Source organism: Trachymyrmex cornetzi, unplaced genomic scaffold (assembly GCF_001594075.2).
Source record: "Trachymyrmex cornetzi isolate Tcor2-1 unplaced genomic scaffold, Tcor1.1 scaffold371, whole genome shotgun sequence".
Classification (NCBI taxonomy): domain Eukaryota; kingdom Metazoa; phylum Arthropoda; class Insecta; order Hymenoptera; family Formicidae; genus Trachymyrmex; species Trachymyrmex cornetzi.
The window spans coordinates 92,082-103,885 of record NW_017298440.1 but is presented as its reverse complement, the minus strand read 5'-3'; the positions used below and the strand labels follow the sequence as shown (position 1 = coordinate 103,885).

General features: G+C 34.6%; 1 protein-coding gene across 2 annotated transcripts in view; it reads left to right on the top strand.

Annotated features, from left to right (window-relative positions):
- Window positions 1-11,804, top strand: part of IRSp53 (Insulin receptor substrate 53 kDa) — a 131,341-nt gene that overhangs the window by 101,234 nt on the left and 18,303 nt on the right. For both annotated transcript variants that reach the window (XM_018511432.1, XM_018511431.1), the window contains exon 5: window positions 9,879-9,940. In XM_018511432.1, coding sequence (XP_018366934.1) covers window positions 9,879-9,940 — 62 coding nt within the window. The remainder of the gene's footprint in view (window positions 1-9,878; window positions 9,941-11,804) is intronic.

Sequence of the window (11,804 nt, the reverse complement as noted above, 5' to 3'; positions counted from 1 at the left end):
CTCCTACTGCATTTCATGTCACAAATGTAACGCAGCAGCGTTGAAATACCTTGTAGTTTGTAAATAATCCGTAAGAAAGTGTGTGAATAAAATAACTGATTTTTTAGGCGAGGTAGTGCGATCTAGGAGCCGGTGCGATATCGGCAACCTTACCCTATATTTTTTTGGCCTCAAAAATTACCAAAAAAATTGGCATCGACAGATTCGATGAACACTTCTGGTCTGTCCTTATTAATTCAAAAATATATATATTAAGATTTAGCAAATTTTTTTGTGTACTTTTATTCTTTAATCACGGATCGTTATGAAAAACAGTAATTATAAAAGGAAAAAAATTATTCCCAAATATGTTTGAGCACTTTTTCCCGGGCAAAATCGTACCAGTTTATTTTATATACATATATAAGGCATGCTGTATAGTTGTCTCGCGATGGTTTTGCACGCGATATTTTCGGGCAAGTCGGATTTGCATATCGGCCTTTTGCGAATCGGCCGGAAAAATCGTACGGTTGAATTCCCGGTGAGAGTCGGCGAAATCGAAAACAACCCATGTTTACTTCCCGTTGATTCAATATTAGCATCCGCAACTCCGGGCGGGCCCTTGCCGACGTGAAATCGTACATTCCGTTTGACTCGATGGTCAAACTACACCCCCGACGTTTTGCACGCTGCTTTACTACGCTCCCCCCCCCTATTTCTCCCTCCCCTTCTCTTTCGTCGCCAGGATTTAGCGTTTTAAATATAGCTAAATATACCACCAACGGGGAGAAAATTCTGCTGGGGTGAAGGGATTAATAAGGGCTGTAATAAGCTCTGACTTTAATGATCCGAGGATTTAGAAAGCCATGAATTTAAAAAAATTTGCGGATTAAAGCTCGGGAAATCTGAAAACACTGCACCGAAAGAAGAGATTTACTGAAGTATCTAAAAATTTAGCCAGATACAGAAAACAATCCAAAAATAGTTTTGGATCATCGAAATAATTATGTAAAATGCTTAAGTGTTAACGACAATGCTGCAAAAAGTTGTATCATTCTTGCAATTAGTTTGAGTGCCTTACATACTTAAATTAATGATCCAAACAAAATTATCTTCAAATTTGTATCTAGCTAAAATTTTAGATACTTAAGGAAAAGCTAAATACTTAAAAATTTATTTGTGGGATTTATTTTACTGAGATAAATTTTTATTGGCAAAATTTTATTCTTAGCAAATAAAAATCATCTATTTTATTTTTTTACGATTGTGTTAAAAAAAATAATATATATTTCACAGAAATGTATGTTCCGTCATCACAGTTAAATTTTTTTATAATTTTTTATAATTTAAAAAAATTTTGCAATAAATGTTTAAAAAAAATAAATATAATAATATTTGATTTTATATTTCGATTTTTTTCTTAGTGTGCTTTATCTAAAAACTTTTTTTTATGTAATTATTTTGTGCTGCTGCTATTTTCGACGCTTCAAAGTTTCAAGATCGCTTTCGGATCCACGGAAATACTGCAGGTTGACGACAATTGGCATCGTCGGACGATCGCGTTAATTACACCTGAACCCAACTGAGCCGACTAACAATTGAGTTTAATTTCGATAGAACACAACGAAGCATTATAGTGACAGATTCCAACGTCGCGCGATTTACGTCGCAATGTCTCTGCAAAATTTCCCTTCAGTGCGAATATTTGAGACCAGCCGTTCGCTGAACGTGCGACGTCTAAGGGCGTCCGCCCTTAGAGGGCTTTCGCACATTCATGTACTTTCACACCTCTGCATGCATAGGGGTAAGCGCAAGCTTCACAGCTTCGTAGTATTTCAGGCGTCGTCGGTTCCCGTTTACACTTGTAACGCGAGGCTTCCCATTGTGTAACAAGAGAGAAACCCAGTACGAGAGGAACGCGCCGCCACCCTTCCCCCTCTTCCTCCCTCTTTCCCTATATCATAGCCGGCTGGGTGCATTAACGTTGAGATTGAAGGGCGGTGAGAGGGCCTCGACGAGGATGGCCTGCGACACGTCGCAGGTAGTTCCGCGTCGAACGGGTGTAAATGGGTCGCCTAATGCGATCGCGTTACACGACGACGAGATGTTTTCACTAGGATGTTCTTGGGTTATCCTATCTGAGATGTATATTATCTTGCTATCCTCCTAGATTACCGGTTCCTTGCTTTAGCGGAGTCCTTCTAGTTTACTCCGTGATATTGGATGCCCGTCAACGATAACGACGTACACTGTGCGTCGAATGTTGAATGAGTATCGCATAAATCTATATATACGATGTCCTCATTTTCCGAACTGAGATGGCAAACTTAACTTTGAGAAGGGGGTGAAAAGTATTTGCCTTGTGAATTATTTGCCTTGTGATGATTCCACGAATTTGATTTATTTATTCTTTCGTAATTGGTCGTATATTTCGATGTCTCTTTAATCGCTCTTGGCGTCACTAGCAGATCTATTGGGAGGTCATGTGGCTCTCTCTTGATAGTCTTCTTTTTTAAAGAAAGTTTTTTTTTTTAGCTTTTCGAGTTTGTCTTTTTTTAATAAAATTTTTTAATGTGTTAGGAATAGAGAAAGCTAATTTGCAATGAAATTTCATAGCAATAGACACGAAACTTTCTGAAATTGACTTTACATATGGCACTGTAAAGTATTTTTCTTTTGCATGTAAATTCTGTTCTGTAATATTATTGTGTACGTGATATTTTATTTTTTGTTCTATTGCTGAAAAGATGAAGGAAAATGGATAACCATTATCAAGAAATATTTGTATGGCGCTGGTTAGACTCTTTTGATGAAAGCGAGGATGAGACAAACACATAATTTTATCGACAAAGCCAAAGATTATACTCCTTTTATGGCAAAGCGGGTGGTGAGAATAGCAACCGAGGAATCTACCAGAAAAAGTCTCTTTTGTATATCTGTCAAATATGATTCTCTGATTTTCGATTATAATCATTGTATCTAAGAAGCTCAATCTACCATCCCGTGCCAACTTCCATGGTGAATTGTAGTCTGTTATGTAATAAATTAAATGTTTCATGTATGTCATTGATATTGTTTGATGGAGCTGCCAACACAATGTCATCAACGTATCGAAAGTAGAATAATAATGATACTGACACTTTTTCTATTGCTGATATTTCAAGGTTTTGCATTACTATATCAGCTATTATTGGAGACAATAGCGAACCCATTGGAGTGCCAAAAATCTGTCTAAAAATTTTTATTAACCCTTCCACCACACACGGGGTCCCAGGGACCCCCAGTCCCGATTCGCGCTTCGATTTGACCACCTTAATATTTGAAACTGGACTTGTGGCGCCCTCTATCGGTTATTCGACATTACTAGAAGCAGATTCAGAAAAAGTCTCTTTTGTATATCTGTCAAATATGATTCTCTGATTTTCGATTATAATCATTGTATCTAAGAAGCTCAATCTACCATCCCGTGCCAACTTCCATGGTGAATTGTAGTCTGTTATGTAATAAATTAAATGTTTCATGTATGTTTATTGATATAGTTTAATGGAGCTGCCAACACAATGTCATCAACGTATCGAAAGTAGAATAATAATGATACTGGCACTTTTTCTATTGTTGATATTTCAAGGTTTTGCATTACTATCTCTAGCCATTGGGGTCCAGTAGACCCCATGTGTGGTGGATGATTGAAATAGGAGGTGTGTGGTGGAAGGGTTAAAGAAAAAAAATTGAAGGAAGTAAAATTTTATTATATTACCCTTCTTTTGTGTTAATATAATTTTAAATAAAACGTTTTATGAATTATACGTTTAATAATACTTTTTTTCAGTGTGATAATTTAAATAATAATATTCTATCTTGTTATTTTGACCTTAAAAAAATGTTGCTTGCGGCGCGCCAATGGACCCCCTCCCTCAACAAATTTCTGGATTTTCCAATGCTTGGCGTTTACGTGTAACGGGAGAGAGACGTGTAACGTTTGCGAGGCTTTAGGTCCCCTCTATAAGCATGTGGCTTCGTCAGGATAGAGCTAATGCTCGTCGCACGGGGGGTTTAACGCTCACCGTAAGCAGGAACAACGGATCCATGGCGACCGCGGAAAATCCTCTCGAGGGTTGAGGGGGTGGTCGATGCGGGAAGTCACGTGGAAAAGCTCCGAACAGCTTTCGTGGGGATACTTCGTATGGGTGGATCACGTCCACTGGATATTTCGCAAAGGATCCGAACAACGTCCGGCACTTTGCGTTGCGAAGAAAAGTGCTGAAAAACTTAAAATTTTAAATAATTAAAAAAATTCTTATTAGCAAAAACAGAGTCGAGTCCATCAAGAGTCTTGATAATCGAGAATCAGATACATATCATTGTGCTGATTGAAAATTGGATGCAAATCTATAAAAGAACGAAAAAAGTCTATAATCGAATCAATTGAGGTTATAAACAATATATCACGAATTTATTGTACGAACATATAGTAATAACATATAAAATTGTACGTTTCGGAACACACAGATCCTTTTTCAGCAATGAGTGAACAAAAAATGATTGATATCAAATGATTAACATTACGCATATAGTTCGTTGTGATGATACATTTCAAATAGTTGCAACGGAAGCAATATGTCCTTGAAGAAAATTGAATCTCAAAATTAGTAATTTTTTAGTATCTAATTTTAAAATTCTATTGGAACAAAACACTGTTCGATAAAAAATTTTTTGTTAAGTATCATAATATATATCTAAAAATTTTTATTACTGACCATGATGCTGTTGACTGAATTTGCGTTATTAAAATTTCGAATAAAGAGTGACCCCAAAAATTCACATTTTTTAACCTTTGTATTTTGGGTTCTTGAATTTCGAATCAAACTATATATGCCAAACGATACTATATGATCTGAGAAAAAAATTTAAATTAAGCATAGAAGGATAGTTTTGGAGACACGAGGGGAGCCAAAATAATCAAATTCTCAATATTTCCTTTGTTCAAACATTATATAGATATAAAAAGAATGTTAATATTTCCTTGATAGTAATGGGATTTTGACTAGAATAATTTTCTAACAATTAGATTAAAGGACTCTTTTAAATAACAATAATATCAAGAATATAGAAGGGTAAATTAGAGTCAAGTTCGAATATAATATATGTGTAACACGTTAAAAACTTTTTTACATTCCAATAAATTGGTATAAAAAAATATAAATATAATTTAAAAAATATAAATATAATTTAAAAACTTAATGTTACATTGTGTTACATTACATTGTTTCGGCATCATAATTGTTAATAATTTTCTAACCCCTTCACCGCTGTTACTTAATTTCTTAAAAGGGTATATAAATTTCATCCCTTATCAGAGCTGTGACACAAATGAGCTACAAATGTATCGACAAAATTATATTAATCTTTGGGGTTAATTTTCTTTCATTATCTTAAAAATGCCAACTTTTAACTTGCGTCACTTTTCTATCAATGCAGCAATGTGTACATTCGAGGGTCCTTGACATTCGGAATTCACGAGTTCAGGGATGCGCGCATTCGAAATCAGTGAGTCTTTGAAAATTCATGGCGTCGGGAATTGTCGTAATCCGGGGGTAGGCTTTCGCTATCTGAGATCTATGAGTTCTCGAATCTATACCGCTTAAAATCCGCGGATTCTCGAGGATCTGACGTTTGTATCTCGCGGATCCTGGTGGATAGCGGAGGCACTCTCGCACGGCGATATTTTCCCGAGCTACCCCGTAGCGCACGTATAAACGGGCTTCTCCGCCTAGAGTTTCTCCGCCGTGTGGGCGGAGGATTACGATACTGTATGGTTGAGACACGACGGGCGCACCCTTTGTCTACGTTGTCTGCTATCCTTAGCCTTTCATTTAAGGACCAGGTAATAGCTGTCGCTGCAGCTGCACGTGACCCCGCAGTTTGCTGAAGGCAAGGAGAATAGAGGAACGTATTTTACTTCACGAGGATACTAAAATTCGCCGGACATACCGCCGGTCTGTTTCCGAATTTATGCGCCCCGGGATCATCAGGTTTAAGCGAAATTCAGGAGGGGGATTGGCCGGATCGATGAGATCTGGGACAGAGATAAACTCTCTTCGGAGACCGTTACGGTCGTGAGATATAACGTGGTTAAGTTTAATGAACTATAATTAGCGTTTTATGAACGTATAAAACTTTAATAACGTAGAAATTTCTAAAAAAAAAAATCTGGAATTCTCATAGAAGTTTTTCTTCTTGAAAGGAATTCTTAGAGATTTTTTGTAGCTATTATTTCTTTTAAGATATTATTTTTAATTCGTGAGTACTAGAATGTGTTGTACTTTTAGTGCTAAAATGTTGTACAAGTTCTCTTATGGATAATTTCTTGTTCAAAGTTTCACATAAGTTCTCTTTTGTCAAATATTTAAGAGTTTAGCGCTTCCTTCTTTTGTTAACAGGTTATATACATCTTGTTGTATTTCTCAGGTACAAAATGATGAAAATTTTATACAACGTAAAAGTTTTGCTTTATAAAAGTTTTTCGCTTTATATATAATGTTTAAATAATTATTTTATTTATTATATAATTACTCAGATGGTCCAACATAATCTTTTCCAGGTTTGTATCCAGCTAAATTTTTAGATACCTCATCTTTTCGGTGTAACATTGCGGAATAACTAATACATCTACCGAGGGTGTATTCGAGATATCGAGTTGCCGCTCGATAAAATGCAAAACTCGTGGGAGTAAAAATCGCGCGGATACGCGCGGATATATCGCTTCGCGAGGCGGAGGTAAAATATACGAGATAGCCCGGTATCCACCGTCACGTGCGTTAGGCGATATTTGTCGCACGTGACCGAGGAGCAACACCACCGATATCTTCTCGCGACTTCTTCCACAACGGAAAAATCCATGTGTGCAGAAGAAACGAAACATTCCGCCCCTTTTATTAGTGCAGAAGATTATGGCATCCTGTTTACATTTTATACTTGGTTGATAATACAGACCCCACAAAAAAAAGTACCCTGTGCTGGGTGGAGACCCAGCTATTCTTATATATTTTGAGTCGCTGAATACGAATCTGACGTCAAAATAGGACCATCCGGGGTAAATTTTCAATCTAGAGCGAAAAAATGGGTCAAAAATGGGAAAAAAATGGGTCATTTTTTTCGCTCTAGATTGAAAATTTACCCTGAATGGTCCTATTTTGATGTCAGATTCGTATTCAGCGACTCAAAATATATAAGAATAGCTAGGTCTCCACCCCAGCATAGGATACTTTTTTTTGTGGGCCTGTGTAATCAATATTTAAATTTACTCCAGCCGAGGTAATGTTTCTCGCAATAAATTTATTTACAGTTTTTTCAACACATTAACATCTTTCTAATATGATGCCTGATTGAGCATCAAATTATTAAAGATTGCTTGTTAATTTAATTTAATTTGTGATATTATTACAGTAGTTTAATTGTGTTTATAAGTCCGGAAAACCAATTCGGGGTGCGCAGTTCGAACGACTATAAATATGGTATATGTATATGCAATTATGCACACTGAGAAAAAAATATAGTCAATTTTAATAAATATTTAGTTCAATACTAAATATTTACTTACAGTAAATAAATATTTATTTAGTAAAAAAATGATTGTTAAATCAAATTAACATTTCTTGTATCAAATAAATATATCTTTATATTTAATAAATATTTAGTTGGCATGTATTCAACTAAATATTTATTAAAATTGACTATATTTTTTTTTAGTGCATGTATATGTATAGTATGTATATATAATTCACATTGAGTTATTTAAGCATTAATGATTCAGTTTTGACCGTTATAGGCATTTAATTTCTAGTTCGTATTGATTCCTTAATAGCACAGATCTCCAAGGGATGTTCCAAAGAATATTCAGAGGACATCCCTATGCCCTAAGAACGTTCGCCAGAACGTCCTTCGAATAAAGTGTGCTATTAGGGTTGTGTTTTCACATGTACGTCTAAAATAACATTCTTATTGTTTAAATTTAAAACTTAACGATTACATCCATCAAAGTATTGTCTAATCTCAAAATTACGAAATATTTTTACTTAGAATATTATTTACAAAAATGCGATAACACTCGAAGAGAAACAGAGGTAATAATGTAGTCTTCCACAAAAACAGGTATTTAAAAAATTGATTTTGTTTAAAAAACAATACAGTTTATTAAAAAATTAACAAAAAAATAAAATATTGTAAAATGTATGCAAATGTGTACAGGTACACATAACTTCTTCCGCGTATAGACTGCTAAGTAATAAAAATTTATAACACATGTAATTATAGATTAACATCAGTAGAGCTACAATTGATTTATGTTATTTGATTAAAAAACTTGAAGAAGGTAATTAACATTGTTACCACACTTAGAGGGACACATTAGCAAAATGCTATTGTTTAACTTTGCGTAACTCAACGTGTATACAGTCAAATAAAATGTTAAATAACAAGCAATAATAAATATACACATATTCATATAATACACTGAAAAAAATGACGTATCAACAGCATTATTTTAATTGAAAATAATCTTGTTGATTTGACAACAGTATTAATGAAACAAATAAAATTTTTTATTAAACCAAGATGACGTATTTGTTTCATTAATAGTGTTATTGTGTGAATTAACGAAATTATTTTCAATTAAAATAATGTTGTTGATATGTCATTTTTTTCAGTATATGTTCAAGTTTAAAAAGAATAAGGAAGTATGTGTAATTAAATGCTAAAATGTATTTTAAAAACTTATTTCGACATGCTTAAAGGTAAAAATGCCTTGTAACAAATGCTGGCTATTGCGTATTGACTTATTAGCGTCATGATATAACGACGAATTACTGAGAAAATAATTTCATAAGTAATCACTAGAATTCGCTATCTAATAGCGGAGATATTAAAAGGGACTATTATATATTTATACATTATATGTATTACTATAATATCATCTTCTCTGTTTACAAGGGGGTCGATGTAAAAAATATGTATTATTTAACGTCGGTGCTTTTTAATATAAGCGAACGTTTATAAGCGTAACTTTATAAGCGTGACGTACATGGAAAAAAAACTTTCCCTTTATTTACCACCGCATAATTTTTGCATTTGCAAAATGACTGTTAAAGAGATAGCAGAAAACTGTCCGAGCGGTCAACGTATCTAAATGTGTTTTGCCGGACGCGAAATATTTTTAATTGCCGACTAGTAAGCGGTTTGTATCGCGCGGACTTTTTAATTGCTGTAAATTGAAGCCGCTTAAATAGGACAAAGTTTTATAATCTCTCCTTTTAACACATAAACGTAAATACCTCAGATCTACGGCGAAACTGTCTACTCTTGATGCAGTAATTTATTTACTTTTTCTCTGCTTTTTTTGTAAGCTTCATCCAAGTTTTTCACCGACGCGAAATCAGCAAGCTCATTCAAAAGCAACGTGAAATCTTCTTGAGTAGACCTAAGATCTGAGGGAGAAAGGGCGAGGAGGTAAAGATAGTGGCGGGAAACGTTTCGACGGGAAAAGTTTCCGCTCTCCGCGGAAACTTTCTCGATCGGGCTCGACGCAAGAGCATTTGTTTCCTCGTGGTGAGCTTTCGCGAGCTTTCGGTAAGAAAGTCACTCCGCGCGGTGAGGCCGAGGGCGGGCGGCCACGGGCCTCGTAACGCGCTGCTTTAAGCTATCGCGGCTCACTCACCCCCGCATTTACCCTCGTTCTCCACTTTTCTCCCTCGGCTGTGGCACCGCGCTGGATTAAAGTATCGACGACGTCAACCGCGTCTGAATAATTCAGGACGAAAGTTTTGGTTGTTTCGATTCCCGCGAGAAGAATACCGCCCAGGACGATCGCGGAGTCTGATCGTGGTCCGTTTTTTGTGTTGCAGGTTTCGCGCTGATGAGAATCGTAGAGGTGTACAAGGAAATCCAGGAACAGGAGATGAACATTGTAAGTAGAGCAGCAAGAATTTAATTTCTAGAGTAAAAAACTTTCATTGACGTGTCTTTCTTTTTTAGAACTTTTCTCCGACGATTTTCTTAGACTTTTTTCATTGTAGACGTTAAACCTTTTGTATTCAGTAATCAAGTTACATACGATTTTGACTTATATTTCATTTTTATTCTTAATATGTACAATATTTCGAAGATCTCTCTAATAGAATTCAATTAAAATTTTAGCCTTAATGTATTAGACGTATTTTTTAAATTGTAAAACTTTAATTCCAGCCATTTTTTGCAGAGACTCTATTGACACAATTTATGAATAACGAGACAATTTAAATAATATTTTTGTTTATTGCCTTCTTCATACATTCGATTCTTTAGGAAGTTCTTTTTATTGCGATCGAATAATATTCAACGACGTTTCGTGGGGCAGCTAAGAGCAGGCGTATTGTCTGCCACTCCCATTTTTTCCGTCTGTCTTCCACCCTGGCACCGTCCATTTCCGGGGATTACGGCAGACGGTCGCGTCTGCCAAGATTCGTAAAGATGTCCTTTCTACCTCTAGTGCCAAGCCTATCTAGTGGAAATTCACATTTCTTTATTTGCTTATATATTCACTCGACGAATAAAAAGGATTTATTTAAATTGTTTCTTAAGGGTCACTGCTCGAAATATTTATAATCTCGGAAAGAAATCAGTAATGATGAATAAATAATTAATAATTCACTACATTTAAGTAACAATTACTAAATAAATTGAAAATATTTAACATTTAAAAAATAAAATATAATTAATATTAAATAATAAAGTTATTACACAAGAACGAAGGACTCTTAATTTAAAAAACAATAACGGGAGAATAAAGAGCACATAAGAGTCAAATATAAAGAAGTATTTTAAAATATGAAAACTTAAAAGTATGTATAACATAATATTCTATAATTGATTAAAAATATAACACGGTTCGGTCTTACGATTGAGCCTTCTTCGGATATGCATACAGGAGATATTACAGTGGATGAGAGCAGTCGAATAGATAGACAAAATAAAAACATAAAGCTTACATACCGTTAATAAACAAAATCTGACATTGCAATATCAAGATTATTCGTCAGTCAGTGTTCGTCTGTCGCGATGATAACACATATGTTTACTAAGTGTCTTATTTTTAATATCTTTTTATACAATATTTATTATCTGTTATATATACATCTTTAATTTTATATTATGACTAGTTATTTTACTATGTGTGTGTGGACTAACACACTGACTCTTAGTAATTTAGAAATTGACGAGCATCTTCTCGACATGCGAAAGTTTATTTTATGGTCAGCTAAGTGAGTTGTTTTGACCAGAGTGACGATTTTACTCGAATTTTTTTTATTATTCTCTTAATTGATTTCCAACTTGACTTGTTACCAGAACACCGAAAAATTTTGAACAACCGGTCGTCCAGCCGTTTCCGAGTGATTTCCGTTTCTCAGCAAAGCATCTCACTGGTCATCATCACTATGTGTATAATTTTGTCTATCTATTCGACTACTCTCATTCAATGTAACATCTCCTGTATGCATATTTGAAGAAGGTTCATCGTGAGACCAAAACATGTTATATTTTTAATAAATTAAAGAATATTATATTATACATACTTTTGATTTTTCATGTTTTAAAATACTTCTTTATATTTGACTCTTATGTGCCCTTTATTCTCTCGTTATTGTTTATTAAATAATAATATATAAAATATCACAAAACATATAATTTTATTGATAACAAAATATTACTTGGAAATTATATTATCATTTTCTATCTACCCATCTTTTTAAGAGCTTGAGAAGGCACCCTTTTACATATCTCTCCCTCTCTCC